The 20,858-nt window shown below is 40.7% G+C and overlaps 1 protein-coding gene across 3 annotated transcripts in view; it reads right to left on the minus strand.

Moving 5' to 3' along the window:
- The window catches only part of IGF2R (insulin like growth factor 2 receptor), a 54,155-nt gene that overhangs the window by 31,593 nt on the left and 1,704 nt on the right, over window positions 1–20,858 (minus strand). For all 3 annotated transcript variants that reach the window (XM_046938500.1, XM_046938501.1, NM_204970.2), the window contains exons 2-13: window positions 14,688–14,821; window positions 9,386–9,510; window positions 7,695–7,793; window positions 7,167–7,296; window positions 5,892–6,012; window positions 4,468–4,579; window positions 2,880–3,042; window positions 2,522–2,702; window positions 1,603–1,706; window positions 1,085–1,249; window positions 648–788; window positions 148–294 (exon numbers count right to left, since the gene is read on the minus strand). In XM_046938500.1, coding sequence (XP_046794456.1) covers window positions 148–294; window positions 648–788; window positions 1,085–1,249; window positions 1,603–1,706; window positions 2,522–2,702; window positions 2,880–3,042; window positions 4,468–4,579; window positions 5,892–6,012; window positions 7,167–7,296; window positions 7,695–7,793; window positions 9,386–9,510; window positions 14,688–14,697 — 1,498 coding nt within the window. In that variant the 5' untranslated portion in view covers window positions 14,698–14,821. The remainder of the gene's footprint in view (window positions 1–147; window positions 295–647; window positions 789–1,084; window positions 1,250–1,602; window positions 1,707–2,521; window positions 2,703–2,879; window positions 3,043–4,467; window positions 4,580–5,891; window positions 6,013–7,166; window positions 7,297–7,694; window positions 7,794–9,385; window positions 9,511–14,687; window positions 14,822–20,858) is intronic.

The following is a 20,858-nucleotide window of genomic DNA, read 5'->3' on the forward strand; positions in this document are numbered from 1 at the left end:
GCATTACTACTATCCTAGCAAACAAACCATATTTCTTCAGCTTTTGTATACGTGAAAAATAAGAGACATAAGCTAAGATTTAGTACTCATGCCTCGGAATATGAGATGACCTCCAGATTTTAACTGGATCCAAAAACAGGGCCTTACCTGGTCTGCATATAAGAGTGATGACAGTTTTGATTTTTTTGTTACCACCACAGCTACCTCCATTTGAATAGGTAAGTTGAATATTTTCTCCAACCTTCTTAGGTGGAGAAACAAATGTTCCAAGGTTCTTGCTGTTGTTTTTCTTATCTGCAAAGACAAGAAAGTCACTTTTTATCCCCCTAGAAAGCATTTTACATCATGAAGTATGTCTTATCTACACAAATGGAAAGATAAAGTATAAAACTGCAGACTTTGGTTTTTTTTTTTTTTTTTACCTTCCCAAAACTATACTACAAATCATGGAAGAGAGTGCAATACCATTCTTTAGTTACAAAAAAGTCTACTGGTATCATGTCTTCTACAGTCTTTTGGAGCACAATGGAAATACGCTCCCAACTTTTTTCCTCAAGTGACTGGAAACACTCAGTGCAGCTGCTTTCAATTTACGGAGGATCTGCAAAACCTTCAGTGTCTTAAAGAGAAGAAAAGGCAAGACTCACCTACAGAGCAAATAGCAGCAGCATCTGGGCAGCCTGAAGCTCCTCCTCTCTTCAGCACTTTATGGCAGACATTGATATAATAACGCTTCCTCCATTCCTCTGAAAGATTACTGTCCACAGCTTCCCAGTTCTGGGCTGATTCTGAAATACAGTCATCATGAACATGTCATCTAGTTTAATCTTTCCATCCTCTGCACCCCAGAATGCCTTTTATCATAAAGAAAAAAAAAAAAATCACCCATCCCAATTGTCTTTAAATGTATGCTTACTTTCCTAAGGCGCTTACTTAATTTGAGAAGAAGGAACTGAATGCCAGTGTCCCAGAAAAACACTGAGAAAAGTGAAATTTGATTACTGGTTCAACTGAGGAATTGCAATGACACATGGCATATAAATTCAGAACAGAAGTAACTGAAAGCTAGTTTTCACTGCCATACCTGAACTGCGGATCAGAGGTGACAAATCATAGTGTTTTTTCTTATCAGCAACTCTGCAAAGAAGATCTTCTCTCTCTTTAACACACGCATATTTTGTATACCAAGTGAAAAAATAGGTGCAGTCCACTTCACCAGTAAACACAGGAGTTCCTCTACCATCATTACCTTAATATCGATAACAGATAAACAGAGGTAAGCTTTCCAGTGAGGGGGAAGAGGAGAAAAATCAAGAACACTTGAGAATTCGCAAGGATAGAAAAACCACAGATCCTGTGCAACAAGAGTTTTCCATTTCAATTTTGTCTACAAACTGTTGGCTAAGAAACCAGGCCCTTTCATGATTTAACATTCTTGACCCGCAGTGCAAATTAAAAATAAATAAATAAAATCAATGCAATCTAACAGTATTTTTTTTGCATTAACTGTGGCTCAAAGCATGCATTCCTTTTAATGTAAGGTCTACTAGCAAGCACAGAAGTCAAACTCAGAGCAGAGTGATCACAGCTCATGACACTCACCTGCTGTTTCATTGCACTCAAAGTTTATGACAGTCATTCTCTGAAAGCCAGAACTACACGCATCCCCATTCGGATAAATTAAAGTGAGATCCCCATCGGAATATCTGAGTGAAAAGTCAGTTTTAGATAGAAACATGGCATCAGACACAATCACACTGTTCTCCATGCTACATAAACCACTTTTTTTTTTTTAATTAAACACTTAAACATCTCACTCAAGGAGGAATACAGTTAGTTTATCAATGCTAATATTAGTATTCCTACTGCAACAAAGGCTTCAAGTCACAGACTTTTCTGTCTACTTCTCATGAAGTTTGCATACGGTTTCAAAAATGCTCTAAAGCTACCCCAGCTTTAGTGTAATGTTTCTTCATATTAGTTTATTTCATGGCTATTTTCACAGGTGGAAGAAATCATACTCTCTGGGCAATAGCTCCCACAAGTCTGCCACATGCATAGAGACAGAACAGAAGATTATACCTACATGAATTACTTCTGCTTTGCTATTATTCCAGTATGCCACTTGGGAACCCTGAGGTTCTTAAAGAAAAACATGCTAAATTCTAGATTCCAGTAGTCTTGAGTACAATTAATGCACGCTCCTGCATATGAGCTAGAGACACTATTTTGCTGACAACAACTTCTAAATATTGAACCCTGATGTCACACTGCATGCAAAACTTGAGGAGGGTAAGAAGAAGCAGAACACAGTTTGCAGCTCTGATAAAGTCAGTAAAGTTTCCTCCTCAACTTGGCAATATACCATTAGTGTTTTTCTATACAGCAGTGAGCAAAAATACTTGCATTCTGTACCCAACGTTTCTTACAAGACAAATAAGAGCACCAAAGTAGGAAACAAAGATCAGTCATTCAGACAACTCAGCAGGGCTAAAGAGCCTGGCAAGAATTCTTTACACACCTTAGGGTCTGGTTCTCAAATCTTCCTGTCACCTTTTTCTGGTTAGTCGAAGATTTTACTTGGCAAGCTGAAGTGTATGTCATGCTGCCCTCGCAATTACCCGCACCAGTTCTCCCACATACATTCAAGTAATAGTAATACTCCTCTTTGTCGTCTTTGGCTAAGTATGGTGTGACATAATCTAAATAATTAAGAAAGAAAAAAAGGAAAAACGTTGCAGTAGAACAGACATTAAAAAAAATCTACTAGTCAGATAGGACCCAAGTATCTAGAGAGGATGTTTTTCCTTCACTCTACACATTGAGCCAGAAAACCAATTAGTAGCACCACACACTGAAAATAAGAATAGTGAGTTTACCTGGAGATAGAGTAAGTGGGCTCAAGTCAATGGAGACATCATGTTGCTCATTAGTCAGAACACAGCTCTTACTTTCCAGGTAATCCCTGTGACAGGCATACTCAGTAACCCACTCAACTTCATACCGGCAATTTGTTTTTGCTGTGAGTTTGGGACCTGCGCTCTGATACAGAGAAGATCAAAACTGCAATTACAAGTTTAGAGATATACTGACGGCACTATATTCGTTTAAGACCAGTAATGACAAGTTTCATCTATCAATTGCTTAAGATCTGCAAATGCTGCCTCTGGCCTCGTTGGTGTTGAGAACAATAAAATAGCTCTTACTGATTATGTGACAAACAACTGAAAGCCTAAACAGAGGCAAAGCATCAGGCATTAGCAGAGGATTAGAAGTAATAGTATACCAAAAAAAGCACTTTTCCTGAACATGTTGGCAAAAGCAGAGAATACAGAGCCACAACTACTGGCAACAGCTTGGATTGTATTTGTCTAAGGGGATTCCTTCAAGACAAGAACAGAGATCAAGCATTCCTTTAAAGACAAAGCAGCCTTAGATATTGGACTGTTATAGCAACTTCTGTCCTGATTAGAGGAATGTTACAAGTATTTCAGAATTCTTTAGCCAACACTTATCAGATGTCAGGTAGTGAAATATTTTTTGTACTCTTCTTGAAGAAGTGAAACATTTAAAAGCTCTCTGATTCATGAAACTAGAAGAGGCAGATACACAGGTAAGCATGAGAAAAGTTACAGGCACAGATAACATCAGTAATACCACTCATACTACATGTGCACAGCTACGCTGAGGTATTACAAAGTGACAGTAGAGAGATCTCTATAGTCTGCTTCTTTAGTCATGAGGATGATACGTGGTACCTATCTAGGTCATGAGGGATAAAAACATTAAATTCAAAGTTAGCCAGGCAAGAGTTCCTCCTTCATAAGCCTACAACCAAAAGCATCACAACATGAAGCAGCACTAACAATATCCACTCTGGTCCAATTAAAGGAGAGCAAGTCAGTGAAGTTACCTGGCATCACCTCTAACAATGTAATTATACTGTACTGCCAAAACCAATATGTTGCTTAACACTACAGACTAAAGTAAAAGGAGTTTATTAACCTGCTTAGCAAGTGATAGACTTCTGCCAAATACAGTTGCTAGCTAGTTTTTTTTTCCTGAGGACAGCCAGACTAATAGATGTTTGTATGTAACTTGTTTCTTTATAAGCACGTCCAGCCACACTGACAATGAAAACGCCCTCATTAGCCAAGCAGGCCTCCGTGCCAAGAATTAACACTGTACTAATTCCATCTCCTTCTTAGACAAAAAAAATTAACCCAGAATAGGACAGCTAAATACATCACAACACAAAGAACACATTCCTGAGAAAATTTTACCCGAGTTCTTGTTTAAAGTTTCAGAAGACTGTTTTTCTGCAGAATATTTTACTTTGAGTATCCTACACTCTTCACAAGCTGCAAAACTGAAGAACTTTCTGTTCTCTTTAGCTCTCAATAAAAGATAATGCACAACAGGAGTCAGAGAACAACCATTTAAAACAAACTAAAACATTAAAGTTACCTCTTCTCCTCTCTTGGATGGGCAAACAAAAGTGATTGTTACTGCTGGGTTATGGCCTAAGCAGAAATTCAGCTTTTCATCATTGTATGTTCTCTCATAACTCAGTATCAGCCTACAAAAAGAAAAAGGCAAATAAAAAAAAAAAGACACTACATCAAAGAATATTCTTGGAGTAATATCAATCATTCGCAGAATAGACCAAAACAGTCCCACTTCTGAAAGTTCCTTTTACAGATGCCCTTATTTCTTTCATCTCAAAGTTCAGCAAGTAACGACTAAGAGAGTCCCAGCAATTATTTAAACACACTATCTTCCTGTACACCAGTTAAGACTGCAAGTTACAACACAGGGAGCGTACAGTAGTACGAACTTGGCTGATAGTTACAAAAATAGCTTGCTTCTCAGACTGCTGGAGAGCAGATGCGATAAACAGTTCTGCCATTTTGGAAGTAAAATATAGCAACATGGCAAAGCATTATTACTAACTCTGTTTTTAGAATTTCTTTTCATCCAGCTTCCAGAATTGAGAGTGAGGCAAATTCCTTAGCTTGTTGACAGTAGCAAGACAACTGGGATGGATCAGACAAGGTGGGAATAGGACAAGGAAGCATGGCGACTGACAGAAAAAGACAAATGGGAAGTTGACTTGGCCAAGAAAACAAGGAAACCCATACAACTTCCCAAGCAAGTGCAGGTGTTCCATGCAACCTAACGGGCAGAAAACAATTTCAGGAAGAGCAACTAACTGGCTTCAGTTTAGCTGCACCTCCAACTGGCCTCTCTACATCACAGGATACAGATAGACCTAATCATGTTACTCCTTTTCCAGGCCACCCTAGTTTAACTCAGGGCACACAGTGACATCTCCCTCAAAAAATGGAGAGCCACATCACTGAAAGTCTAGAGACTTTGGTCTCTGTTATAAAATCTGATCTGTTTTGGTTAGGCTCAGATATGATCATGTTAGATCTCACAAATAACATGAGATTTTTTTCATTTTATTTTATTTTTAGCTACACTTACAATAGAAAATGCAGCAACAAGAACAGAGTTGCATCAATAGAAGTTTCTACTATTCACAAGTCAAGTACAGTTACCCTTCAGACTCATACAATAGGCAGATAGAGTTAAAATCATTCCTCTGCTTGAAGAGATAGAACACTAGTTTCTCTTGGCTTCTCTGAACAATGCAATTTTGTAAAGAGGAGTTTGAGAAGGAAGAAAGAAATCTGTTCTATTATGACAGTATAATGGAATGTCTACAAAAAAAAAAACTATCCTCCCAGCATTTGAAGAAATAGTCTCTGCCAATGCCTCAAAACTGAACTTGTATCAATGGCAACAAGAGTCTTCAGGAAGTTAATGCTTTATCCCACCCAGATGACTGACTGGCTCACAAAAGTATCATCAGATAACTCAATCACCTGTCTTTGTCGTGACGTTTCAGTTGATCCTGCGGACGACCAACATCATATGCATGACCTTCATGTATCAAGCACGCTGCGCTGCCAGCAGGGCAGTTCATTGTTTCTCCACTTGATCTTCCTGTTACAGAACACAGAAAACGAGATTCAGTGTCTAGACCCAGCTCTGCAGTGTACTTTGCCATTCTATCTGCAGGCTCACTGTTTTATCTCTTTAAAAAGATGCTTTTAAAACAGATTACATCAAGAACATGAAACTGGCAGACAAAATCTGAAATGCTTGTGATATTCTTGGGGAGAAGCTCATGCTTCCCTGTTTTGGACAGCAAGTTCATCTTCCTTGCTGCAGTTAGTTTCCAGTTGCTAGTACAGCAGTTGGATGCACATAGCTTTAACAATTTCTATAACTGCTTTCACTATTTCCTCCTCCCACACATCCTCCACAGCAATGAAATAATTCAATAATTCTAAGGAGTCAGTAGCCCCTTCTATCCAGAAAGGATTTTTTCCCCTCCTTTGTTTCTTATTAATTACCTTATTCAAAGCTGTGAGCAAAGTTGCAGACAGTTTTCTTTTTGTTTTGTTTGGTTTTTTTTGCTTGTTTTGTTGGTTTTGTTAATTTTAAATAAAACAGACCTGCTACTAAAACTGGAACTATTATATTAAACTTCCTGACATGTGCATAAAATACAAATTCAATTGCACAGATTATAAAACAAAACAAAAAAATCAGTGCAAGTATGCAACTAAACTAGTATTTTCAGCAAGATTCAAAGGAACATTTCTGCTGTTTTAATTTCTCACACATGTAACTCCAACTGACATGAAAGTTCTAGCTAGACCCCATTTCTTACCAAAGCACCTCAACCCTATTTTAGATGCACCACGGGATATTAACTTGAAACAATGCAGCAGCTTGAATGGGAGTCCCAAGCAAGTAATATATTCAGAGCACAAGAAGTGCTACAAACTATCTGGGTCTTATCTGGCAGCAAACAGAAGGAGCTGCAAGACTGGCTCCAGGGGAACAGCTTTGGTAAACGACTCTAACAGTCCCCACCCTTTCAGAAGAGGAGTATCTCCGAACAGCTCAATAGTTAAAGAGTGCCAGACGTAGCTTCACAGAAAGCAGCCTTCAAATCATCAGAAATAGTTCTGAAACAGAAGCACAGCTCCTAGAACATTAGGATTTGGTCACAGGACAGCCTCAACTGGAAAACTACCATACTGCTAGAAATGTATGTGCTGACAGGTAAAACAAGCAGGTGTTCACACCTATGTCTCTGCAGATGTTTATAAACAGTGAATCATCATCAGAATCATCCACCAAGTAGTGTCCTGGAACTCTGATGAGAGGACTCAAGTCATGTTTCTTCAAATCTTCATCAAATACATAACAAGGCACCTTAAAAAAGAAAGTTACATATAATTCATGCTACTGAAGTAGAGAAGTTATGAGAAGGCATTTATAGAACTACAATAAACAGAAAAGGCTTTTACTTCTGGAAGTTGAACTACTTTCAGACAGATGTAAAGCCAGATACACTGGCTAAAACAAAGCACCCAAAGTTAATCTGTTCTGCTTCAGCTTTTACAAGAGTTTTACTATAAGCCATAGAGGTAACAAAGAAGGTCAAAAAGCTGCTTAAAATCCTCAGCTACACCAACCTTCAACAGCTGTTTTATGTGCCTACAAAGTTTAGTCTACAGAGATTGTTGGGATTTGTTTGGGTAGGAGGGTTGGTAAAGTAAAATTACCAGATGTGTGAAAAGTAACTTCTGTATGGATAGTACATAGCTTACCTCTTTCACAGGTTTAAACAAGTTTTTCTTGCAAGCAACAAAGGTCCTCCACTCAAAATAGTGTACACACTCTGTTGCTGTTACAAATTCAGGGGTACCCTATTTAAAGGAGAAAAAAGTTAATTACTTGAAAAACAGACTTCAATTTTATATATATACACACACACAGTCAGCATTAAAAACTAAGAATATCATATGTCACTTACCAAAGACATACATTCTTGTTAATAGCAAGATCATTGGGTTGTTTTCACCAGTTTTGTTGGTAAACTCAGCAAAATGCAGACTGCCAAAATCCTTCTCACTCTGCATATGTAAGCTCTCAAATTAACATGTGCCAATTCTAACATGCAGTAATTGTACTGTATCTTTCAGAAGCACTCACTATGCCAACTGCTATTGGCAGGAGCACCAGTCACAACTACTAAAAATGAAAACACCAAAATAAGAGTCTATAAAGAAATGAACAGCAAGGCATTGTATAGTTTACCATTTCTTTATCTTTCATCCCACAAAGAAGGTCAAGTAGCAAATTCTTCAGCTACACAGAAAATGTACCTCTGGTGTCCACTACTTATAGGATCACGTTAAACACATCTGCATCTATTTTGAGACAAGAGTTCTACCACAGTTCAGGGCTGGAGGCTCAACTGAATGACTGCTTACAGAAAGACAATCACATTTTTTCCACTGTTCCTTCATCACTCCAGTTAGAAACACTTCAGCCTATTTACACAGATTTCCCTCTCCATTTAACCTTGGAGACAAGTTGTTCCAAACCCTATGACAAAATCCTTGTGCTAGGTCACGTGGAGACTAAGTGTCAAAACTATGCTAACTAGAAGTTTGCAGGCAGTTACTACATGGAGTTACAGCTGGAATTGAGCAAGATTTTTTTTTTTTTTAAAGAATCATCTGCTAAAATAGCACAGGAAGCATTTAAACCTCCCCAGTGCACAGCACCTTGTTTCAACTGGCTATGTTTCCAAGAGAGGGAGTGCAGTAGTGGTCAGCGTGCCCTACAAGAGCAGCCTTAATAAGCATTAATCAGATACACAAATACACACACTGATCATGATCTGTATAGAATATCAAACTGTAAGCTGTGGTATCAGTTAAATGTTTGTTAGCTGCAACTCCAAAAGCACAAGATCAACCGCATACCAACACTCTCCAAGTATTGGCACTCATGCTTACAGTGGATACCCATTAACAACTGTGCCTCCAGAAGCCCAGCTGATGTACAAGCAGTAAGTTCAGCTACGTGCAGACAAAATCTAACACTTACTATACTGACCCACAGCAGAGGTCAGTCATGGTCTTCAGTACTGACAGTTTAGGTTCACTGCTTCAGCACAACCAGTATTGGAACAATAGCTCTTATTGTTACAGCACACAGTTGACTCATTCATCCACAATGCCTTAAGTTCAATTCCTGTGAAAATACTAAAGACCCAGAAGAGACTGGGATCACAGCTAAGCTGCAGATCTGCAATTATTTTCTAACTTGACTGTATTTTGAAAGCTGCTTTGGATCATGTCCTTAATTTGGTACTAAACTGTAACTGGTTCTTCCTTAAGCTATGAAGCTCAGTCATTACTACACCTGCTAGAACAGCAAGTCTCCCTGCAAAGCAATTTAAAAGGACAGGACATGCTACCTCCACTGAAGATAAGTGATTTAGACTTACCAGTGTTTTCCCACACAGGAAGTTGATGTTGCTTTGAATTCGGTGCTCACTGCCTTGCTGGGAACATTTACTTGTAGTGTTGAATACCAAAAGAGTTTTAGAAATTTCTCGCAAAGTTAGGCTACCTGGGGTATGAAAAAAAAAAAAAACCTATTTATTACAGTACTACGCCTTCACAGAAGCTCACAGAGACCCCAGGGTCAAGCACAGAGCAGCACAAGCACAGTCTACTTGAAGAAGGTCTTATAAAGAATACAACTGAAGACTCTCCTTGCAATTCTTGTGATCTTTAAAATACAGGTCCAAGTTAAGACAGTATTTGATCTTTCTAATCACTTCTACTTCCTCAAAGGTTTGTAATCAAACACTGTTATGAGCTACTTTCAAGTATCACAATTGATGAGGTCACTGGGGAGACCTCACTGTGGCCTTCCAGTACTTGAAGGGAGCGTACAAACAGGAGGGGGAACGACTGTTTATAAGAGTAGATGGTGATAGGACAAGGGTTTAAGCTGAGACAGAGGAGGTTTAGGTTGGATATTAGGAAGTTTTTTCACACAGAGGGTGGTGGCACACTGGAACAGGTTGCCCAAGGAGGTTGTGGATGCCCCATCCCTGGAGGCTTTCAAGGCCAGGCTGGATGTGGCTTTGGGCTGTCTTGTCTAGTGGCTGGCGATCCTGCACATAGCAGGGGGGTTGAAACTCTATGATCATTATGATCCTTTTCAACCCAGGCCATTCTATGATTCTATATGGATAATGTCAGCACAATATCAGAGAGAATCTACTTAAAGAAGAATCCAATGGTGCCTGGGCACATAGGCTGTACTGGAATTACCTACTGCTAAACCCAGCACAGTCCTGCTATATCAGAGCATGCCCTCCTGCAGCTCTCATCTCCTTTAGTGCAGCCCACATGCTGCATGTAGGCTGGGGTTAGTGATACATTGCTGCATGTCCCTCTTTACGCAGCACCTCACTGCAGCGGAAAAAGCAAGGCACAGTTCAAGCCATGTCAACAACCAGCTCAATCCACTGAAGCGTCTGTGCTCTAATCTACTTTGGTCAGCATTAAATACCAAGTCCTTTTAGATGTAGCATGCTAACTGCCCATTTCTGCAGGTAGATTTTGCTGCTGTAGTACATTTGGGTTGAAATAGAGAGCACTTAGATGTCAGTATTACCTAGCTTCCTCCTTACTGTTTTTATGCCTGTACTAAAGAAAGTCAAGTCTGTCATCACTGCAGACAGCAGCTGTGTGTCTAGGTCACTTGCCATTTCACAGAATTTTGCCCAGCCTATTATCTCCCCATTTAGAGCAGAAAGAGGCAAAAAAATCAAGGCAACATTTCACAGGAACACCATTGCAGCCACTGTTAGCAGCTGCCAGTGCTTTCCCTAACAACTTGTGTTCTTTTGCTTCTTTCCATCAGGTTCCTCAGCACTATCATCCAAATCATTCCTGCAGACTGGAAAAAGTTATCAGAAACTATCACAAATGTATCTATCAATTGCTTTTAAACATAGCAGGGAGAAATCTACTATAATAATCAATCTGAAATGATATCAATCAGAATGAAAACTGGACAGCCAACCAGTACAACAATTCATCAGTAGTGCAGGGCCTGTCTATTGATGCTGTGTTACAGAAAGCCACATTAAGATGCTAACACCTCAGCAGCCACTCACAGTACCCATCATATAATCAGGGCAACAAGACAGACATCATTCCGTACCATCTGCCTTCTTAATGAAGGTAAGAATGGAGACTTATCAGCCCAGAAGAAAGGTAGCATAGAGTAAACCTCCCCATACACATGGGGCACAGGATTCGTGTCAGGCTGAGAACATGTCGCAGCTATGCATGCTACCACAGCTGCAGTTCAGAACCAGTTCTTCAGCACCTAGAGGCTGTCAGCAGATCCTGCCTTTCCTATGTCTTGGCACTTATACCAAAACATTGTCTTCAGGTTTTAAGGCTTCCAGTATTGATGCCGATTCATGTCTTCACCAGGAGACTAGAGGGAAGGAAGCCAACATAACTTTCTAGTCAAAGGAGCACTGCTTGAGGACTTAGGCTTCTGTACACATCAGTTCTCTCCCAATTCTGAGAACATGTTACACTGCTCTAAAGGTTTTGTTAGCTGACTCCAGCTTCCACATTTAAAGTTATATTCAAGGGAGGAAAATACATACAAAAAAAAGCAAAACCAGTATGCCTTGCTTATGTCAGGCTAATATGATTACTTTCCTCCTCCATGAATGCTTAAATCTAGTCTAGGAACTTGCTAAGGTTTTAACACAACTCTCTTCAGCTGCACGTTACACATAACACGAGCAGGGCTGGGAGGAACAGTCTCAAACCACCTAAACCACCTCCTCGCACTGTCAGCTTCCCATGAATGTGATTCCAGAACACCAGTTCTGGAGCAGCCTTTACCTCTTCAATTAATCACATTTCATCATGATTTCAGAGATGCAGTCCTTCCATTAAGCATCACTGAAATCAGCTACTACAGCTTACCAAAAAATATAGAATCAGATACACTTTACAAAGTTGTACTAGATCAGTAAAGGCACTACCCACAACAACTTTTACTTATTTGGTCCTTAGTCTTTTCAGCTGCTTGGAAGAAAGGCAATCATGGAAGTCATCCAATCAGCTGTCCATAAGAAAGGGACATTTAGGTAGCAGCTATCATTCCACATCCAGTTCTATTGCAGCTGGAAGAGTGCATATTTCACCATTCAGGTTAATACGTAATGTTTCTGTTTTTAATTGTAGTAATCAAACTAAACAGAAATCAAGTCATATATACAACACCACGTTCAGATGGTACGACCTCATTTCCATCCTCTTCGACATTCAAGAACTAAGCAGTCTGCCTACACCTTGAAAGCTGCTTGTCAGTCTGTCAATAAAGGTGAAGGACATGTTCTAGGACAAGCCTTTGGGATCTCAGTACCAATACTGGTATGTCCCACTGACACAACACTGACCACAAGGCTTCCCTTGGGTACTATCATTCTAGTCATGGACCATACAGTCCTAATCCCTACCAAAGATCTATATATTGGTCCCTATAGCTGTTACCTCTTGCATAACTAATATTTAAAAGTACATCTGTTGTTTGCAATGAAAACGCCTTTCTGCAAGAAAGGAGAGGAGATCCAATTGAGCTTGTATTAGAATTAAGTTTACTACTTAATAAACTTTGTTAACTGGTACATTGCTCTTCATTCCCTCAAATCAAAGCCCTCCAGCTGCACTTAGCCTTAAACACAGAAGTAAGCTCATACCAGCTTGAATTCTTTAAGACAGGTATGTGGCTTAGCTGTCTTAACCAAGAGCCTGCACAGGGAATCCACACCCATCTAGACCTGGGTTCCTCTTCTCTCATTAAGAGCGACTTTTATTGACAAGCAAGAAGCTTGATAATCCACCAGCATTACCTCAGCTCAGTGTGATGGTGCTCAAGTTTCAGTACCACCAAGGGCAGTATGCTGATGAATGGCAAATGCCAGTAACAAGTTTCAAATCATGAACAAGAACAGAACTGGCAATCTGGACAGGGAAAAAAAAGTAAAACTCAATTTCAATGTTAACTGTACTGCCTTGATTCCCTAGTTTATTGCAAGAGTGGTTAAAAAACCTCAAGCAATATTTGTGGTTTAACTGTTGAGAGGAGTTGTTTCTGTTTGGCCCCTTCAGGACCAAGTTATTATGATTGTTGCTCAGCTCTTTTCCATCCAGCAGCAGTCAGGTGATAAGACACTCAGCTTTGCATAGAGTGGAATATTTGCTACCATTCACAGTTATGACCCAGCTCTGTACTCCTCCTTTCAAAAAGGAAATACGAGTCACACCTACACGGGGCTCTAGATCTTACAACACCTCCCTGGAGAGAACAATCATCTTCAGGCTGCACTCCAGCAGACACATTTCAGTCCCATTAAACAGAAAACGTTAAAACCGTAGCTCACGTGCTGCTTCATTCTGTGATCCACCTGCAACTGAATGCTCAGAGGCAAGATCCACTTCAGTAAGAAACAAAGTTCTTACATGCTTTGTGAGTGAAAAACCAGCAGCAGTGTCAAGTGGTCTAGTAAAATGTCATGCTGCTCGGAGTGGAAGACACTGTCACACATCTAAGTTCAGATGGCAGTTTTGTATCTGACCAGTCATTCCAGAAAACTCTGAGGCATGGATGTAATACACTACAAAAAAATAATAAAGCCATGAGTTGAGACATGCTTTTACTCATCACCCAGTGATTTGGAGTTGCAACTAGTTTGAAAAGCACTGATTGTATCACTACAGCTAAGGGAGAGGAGTGGCTTACTAGATGCTGTCTGCATACATGTGAGAATCCTTTCTCTTACTATCTTCCAGCAATCCAAGCTTACACAGTTTTACTGATGACTCAGAGCTTCTCTTTAAGAGCTGTCTGCCAATGGAAGGCAAGATTGGCCAACACAATCAAAGTAACATATCAGATCTGCAGGAACAAAGAAGTGGTCTGAAAAGATAATACTCTACAGAAAGCCACCACATTACCGTGTTATAAATAGCTATCAGCAAGCCTCTTTGTTGGTTTCAATAGCTGAAGAAGTAACCTCTAAAGTGAAAAATACCTATGAAAATAAGTACGCAAGTACTGTTCAAACCATGAGCTGTTTCTAATCGATGACGCCACATGCAGGCACATGCCCAGGAATATGCCAGTTTAACTCTTAACTCAGAACCCAGTAGTCCACCACACACGATATCAAGGACATCTCAGGATTACTACAGCAGCCACCAGACTTGACAAATGTAACTGAAAAATAGGGCTATACATCATTCATTTCCTCTGTGTCTAACAACCTAAAGACATACCAGAAAGTTAGCAGTACTCTAGACTGTGATGACAGTTACCTAACTCTATCAAAGAGCTAATATAACATCAGGCTAGTTTGTACTTAAGCTTTTCCAGTGTTTAGTATCAAGCCTCAAACAAGGATATGCACACTGTATATCCTACCACAAGTAGACATGTTTATTTCTACTTGAGATAGTACTGCATAGTTCCATACTAGGTTACCAGTAGCAAGACCAGAAAATAAGCTTCACTGAATTATGTAAAATCATATGATGTTGCTCCAAATTTACACAGTAAATCTACAACAGAACGTACTTCTGAACTGTTTGGAAAAGAGAAATCTTTACTAATATGTTAAGAAGTTTGGAAAAATACAGTTACGAGGCCTTGCACTAACATGACTCTAAGCTACTTACAAGGAAGGACACTTCTTTACTTACCTACTGACATATATGCTCTCTTATCAACGTCATAGGCACAGACTGCACTTGATCTTCCACACTCTTCAACACCAAAACAGAGGTTTATTTTGTAAAGCACATGTTTGTCTGTATCAATTGCTTCCCACGTGTAGCTGAAAAGAAAAAAGCCTGTCAGTTAGTATCCACATTTAAACTGCCATGCCCTAGACACCAGTCCCTGCAATAAACAAGTTGTAAAGTTCAGTGTACCATTACATCAAGTTTCCTATTTATGTTCTAGATCATTAAGTATCAGGAACAGTTGTTACTGAACCAGGGCCAAGAGCTAAACCAATTTAGCCACTTGAGAAGCATATATTTCATCTTTCTTGCAACACCCAACCAATCACTTTTTCCCCTCAAATCCCTGCAAAGCCTGCTCTGAACAGGTAGATTACAGGCGGTGAGTCCTTTTCCTTGAAAGCCTGATAAACTTGTCAAACACCTTGGGCAGGCTGCATGCAATCGCCCTTCAGCAATACCCAACAATAGTGGAAGCCTAAGCTTCAGAGGACTAGAATAGCAGTCCACATCCTACCCCCTTCAGCTGCAGATCCATCCACCTTCAAGTGAAAAATTAGACTCAGAAGTATTACTTGCATCTTTCTGTCTGAATACTGTAAGAATCTTAGCACTTCACTGCACCCTTATGCATTTTTCATGCAACTCAATATTCAAAGGACAGTTCCTGTAGGGTAACATCAGAAGCTGGAAAGCGAGCAGAGCTATCTATGAGAGACTCAATGAAAGGGACCATGCCAGTAAGCTACAACATCAGAAAAAAAAAAAATCAGCTGACCAAAACGTGACAGAGGAACAATAACCTCTGGTTAAACACAATGGGGAATAAATCAGAGTAACAGAGCATAAGAAATAAAACGTAATGTGGTAGCTCCAAGGACACGTTTAAGGACTAAGGACACATTTCCATCCTCACAGTACTGAGACCACTGACATGATCAGTTATACAACATGGCACCACCTAAGTTAGGACTATGCCCAGCTCGGCTGGTATGGAGTCAGGAGCTCCTCAGACAGGCTGGTTTACTGGCATAATGCACCATCCAAGCTCCATCAGGAAGGCTCAGCTCAGTAAATATTCGCTATCATCAGCTTGGCTCAGCTACATCTCCTCTAGTTCTGGCAGGAGCACGCATCCTGGGGATTATACTTATTTTTGCAGTGTAAGAGATGCCCTAGCTTTTCTACCTGCAATGGCAACTTCTGTAGGATTTAATGCAGATTCATCACATCAGGAAACCGAAGGCAACACAGCAATTTATTAGGTACTCCTGATATTTACAGCTCACCTAGGGTTTAATGAATCTGACCTGCACTACAGGTTAGTAACAAGTTCAACAGGGAAGCTCAGCTTTCCTCTCTCAGCCATCAGCAGACCAGAAGTCGACAAGAAGCTTCACCCTTACAGTTCACCTACCTCGATCTCTAGCTCATAGGTGCTACATCCCTCAATGCTGCCATATCCTAGATCCCCCCGGGGAGAAAACCCACTCTTGTGGGAAGCCTAATTCCTGGCTAAGGATAAGATAGCAGCAGCTCAGCTACTTTGGTCTAGATTTCTGAATCCCTCAAGAGCCCCTCTGAAATCCAGAGCACTGCATCTCTAATCAAAGTGCCTGCAGCAAAATACCACACCATTTTCTATTTAATCATTGACTATAGGGTTCTTGGCTTCCTTGCACTAAAGCAGCCTTAATTTTAATCTGCTAATGGCTGGAATAAGCTGAGAACAAGTAGAAATGGTTTCAATTTGCAGAAGGAGTTCTTGTTTCTTATTACAGAATTATAGGGCTCAAAAAAATAACATATCAAGTTCTAAGTCATACCTGAAACACTAATAAAAACTACTTTTTATCAGCATGATTAGACTCAAGGACTTAGACCTAGACAAATCCTAGGCAAATACTCGCCAAATTGACAAATACTTGACAAATCTCAATCCTAGACAAATACTTGCCATTATTCTTCCCTCACAAGTAGTAGAATTGACATTTTACAATCACACTGATCAGCTCTCTGAGCCGCCTTTTTGCATTTCTAAAGAGGTGAGAAACAACACCTATGCAGACATTAAGCCATAGTACAGAAAATAAAACAGGAAAAGATTGTTGTCCACCAACATACAATCCCCCCAAAACTGAAAGAGCTCAACTCTGGCTTCAAGGGCTCTGAAGACTGAGATCAAGACTAAAACATATTCTTTCCCTCCAGGAAAAAGAATATTTCCATCAAAATACAATTACCTCAAATACAACCCTGGAAAGTTAATATTCTGCTGAAAAATTTCTCAAAGGCTCCAGTGCTCTTTTTTTGATCGATTCTGAAAGACTACAGAGGTAGTAATATATAATGCTAAGGTCATAAATTGTTGATTGAGTAAGAGTGGCTATTCAGCACTTTTAGATGATTGGGAAACTAAGATTTATTTACAAACTGAACTAGAATCTGACTCCTCCATACAACTGAATTATCATCTATTAGAGATTAGTTTCTTGCTCTTCCAGCTCCATGTTACGAAAGAGAAGAAATCAATACCTTCAAGTCAGTTTATCAGCATGCCAGAAACAGAAGAGAAACAAGATGAGAATGCTTACAGAACAGAAACAAAACAGCCCCTGAAGCGAGCCTCTCTGCTCCTTCAGACCTCTACACAAGAAGTCTGAGGAATTTTTCTAAACAATCCAGGGAAGTAAATGTGGGATTTCTTGTTTAATCATGTTCCAAACCACACCTCCAATGGTACACACAGGCGAACACCTACAGTAGTTTCTGAGTACCATCACTTTCAGGAAAGCTCAAGAGTCTTTAAGAAAGAGAAGGAGGGCAGGGCTTATTCATTGGATTGACTGAATGCACTGGAGCATAACAGCAGGTTGGATACCATCTAAGCAGCTGTTGTAAACTCGGATGCAAAATACACATTCACAGTGAAAGTCTGAACAATTTCCTTCGCGAGTAAAGCTCCTGGCATTAAATCAGTGTCTGGGGATAGGTTCACACGCAGCCCTGCAGCATGTGCTCTACTTTCCAACCAATACAAACTGATCTCTGCTGCATCCAGGAATGGAAACAATCTGTTCGCAGCCTTACCACCATTCTGACTGCAGCCCATCCACATGAAGGGCTCTCCTTCAGCTGCTCAGCAAGCACCTCCTGCCTGTGACTACGTCATGGTATCACCTTCCCCTCCCCAACCTGCTCTGGCCAGTGATCCAGCTAGCAGAGTAACTTATGTTTATGACATCCCAGATTCACCCCAACCGAGCCGTTATAGCAACACCTCTAACAAGACAGAGAAGTGGTTACAGGGGTGAGGACACAAGCAATTAAGTCACTGCCTTCTCTGGGCCACAGTCAGAAGCAAAGGAGCAAGCACAACCTGAGGAGAAGTATGTCACTTCCAAAGTGTCAGCTGCAGACACATGTGAATTTGGTTTGTACTTAGCAGAAAGGAAGAGCTGGAAAAGCCCTCAGTACCACTATACCACTGACAGGGCTGCACAGGTGGACACAGTGCAGGCAGCCATGCAGCACAGGCCTAGCCCCAGCAGTCCCAACAAGAGCCACCGCACAGCTGATGTGATGTGGAAGTGCCCTCTGTCCCATGAGTGCAAGGAAGCCACCTGCTCATGTACCACACCACTGAAATGGCCATCTCTGGTGCAGTTCATAAACATCTGCCCTGAAGAAAATTGCAAAATAATCATCTCTGCTGAAATCATAACATGAAGCCTTGTTTACAGATAACATCTGCCACAGACAACCTCACCATTAGAGGCCCAAAATACATCTCTACTTTCACCTTCTGGGACAAGTTCTCCTCTTGTTTTCCCTCCCCATCTCCATCGGTTATTTCTGGCCTCTGCTTACAACACAAGCCAGATCCAAGAACTGCTCTGCCTCAAGTGACAACAACAGGCGTGCACAGCAAGCAGAGGGGGCCAGGCTAGCTCCTTGGCTTGACACAAGGCAGCTGCAGGAGGCAGCTCCCACTGAGGCAGCACCAGGCCTGGCTGAAAGCAGCTGTGTAAACAGCAGCAGCAAGCGCTCAGACTGGGCCTGCCTGCAGGTCAGTCTTTGGTCCTTTGTGGAGCCAGGGGGTTGGACTTGATGATCCTGGTGGGTTCCTTCCAACTCATGATATTCTGTGAATCAAGATGCCAAAGCAATAACGAAGCAGTGAAAATAAAAATCCTTTCCAACAAATTGTAAGGCAAAAAAAAAAAGCCTTTAATGTTTAAACAAAAGAGAAATGAAAGTAGCATGAAAAAGGGAAAACATACGAGCTTCAGAGAGTCTGGTTTACCTTGTGAATGAGTAGCTCTGGCACTGCAAGTTGTCAAGATTTCAACAAGAAGGCAAGCAGCTGCCAGAGCACATGTACTGAGTTAGAGCCACAAGCTGCTTCCAGGTCTGAGTACTGGTAAACCACCTCAAACAAAACAAAGCACCCAACAGACCAGGGCTGCCTTTCTCACAACCACGCTGCACTTCCTGCTTCTTCAGTTTCTACTGGAAGAGGAGTAACCCCTCCCCAACAGCTATAAAGCAGTTAAAAGAAAGCAGACATCGCTCTCCAGGGACACCATACCATCCGGTTTTCTTGAAAAGGTATGACACAAACCTCTCAGCTCAGAGACAAGGTAACCTAAAACCACTGAAAAGCTGACCTATACCTCATTAGGGCATCCATACCTGTCTAGCAACTCCTCTGCTGGAGCACACTGCAGGGACTGACACCTCAGTGAGCCTTCTGCGAGCAGGCTCAACCAGCACAAGCAAACAAGCTTGGGAACAGTCTCCAGGATGACCATCCCTAATCTTACGCCAGCAACTTAGATCCACCTCTTCCCATGGAAATCACTATTAGGTGTGGCTAGCATTTTAGCATAAACACGCATGGCACAAACTTGTTCCTCTACTGAAGACATTTCTCTCTAGAGAAAGCGAGAGCTCAAATGGCACAACGTACAAAGCTATCACTGTACCTCAAGAAATGAAAAGACACTAATCTATCACTACTCATGCTTAGCTCGGCTCAAGTTTACTCATCACTTTTTCCAGCCACCATGCACAGTGCATGTCTCCGGGCAAGGTTTTATGCATCACGCATAACAGTGTTACAGCTACACCACAAGCTATTCAGCTTTCTCAATCCTTGCACACACTGACATTTCATCTTTTATGACGCAGTCTAATTCTCATCCACTACACTATGTTACAGAATGCATTAAAAAAATAGCAATTTGAAGCTCAAATATACAAGAGGCATTGAAGCACGTGCTGAGAAATCATATTGAAGCCACTATAGTGGCAGCTTCCCAGGCATATGAAGCAATCATGTACATACACAATTAGGTCTGGTAATGAGTTACTTATGACATCTCCCACTTAAATGTGTCAAAGCATTTAAGGGAGCCAAGCAAGTTCATCTACAGGTCATCCCTGCCCAGCACATGCCTCTGCACTGAGGCTCCATCTAACACTAAACCCAAGGCTTCTAGTGGTGCACAAGAGCACACATGTGGTTTCATGACAAATACTGAAAGGAGCGTACATACAGTTCTGTGCATGGCAATGGCCAACTGTGTTATTTCAAAATTCAACATTAGGCTTTCAACCTGAAAGTTAACAGTTCTGCCTAAGAGCAAACCTGTGACTTACAGCTATTCTGAGTATTCCTTTCACACAGAAATTTAAGATATAAGATCTATGCACTGACTCTCATCCTTGCACAGGAGACAAACATTGTCTGTCACCAAATAATCTACATTAGGATAGACTCAGCACAGCAGAGGAGCTTGCTTACTTTTCCTACTATACCACCACATTCAAAACATACCCTGTAGTTGCTTTTTTTCTTTTAAAGACCATAAGAAAACTGTCAAGCTTCATCTTGTTGATATTGAAGTACACTGATTTAAAGAACAGCTGACTAGTAACTTCCTATATCCAAACAAACTCCTCCTTTCCCAGATTTTGACATTGCAGCAATCCTAGATGCACCTCAACACAGAAGATAAACCCTAACTCTAATTAGAAGTCACATGGCAGCACAGTCAACTTTAGGAGTGCACAAGCTGTGATATTCAACAAAGTTTCAGAAAAGGAAAGCTTTTTCCTGTTTCT

This window comes from Gallus gallus, chromosome 3 (assembly GCF_016699485.2).
Source record: "Gallus gallus isolate bGalGal1 chromosome 3, bGalGal1.mat.broiler.GRCg7b, whole genome shotgun sequence".
NCBI classification, from domain to species: domain Eukaryota; kingdom Metazoa; phylum Chordata; class Aves; order Galliformes; family Phasianidae; genus Gallus; species Gallus gallus.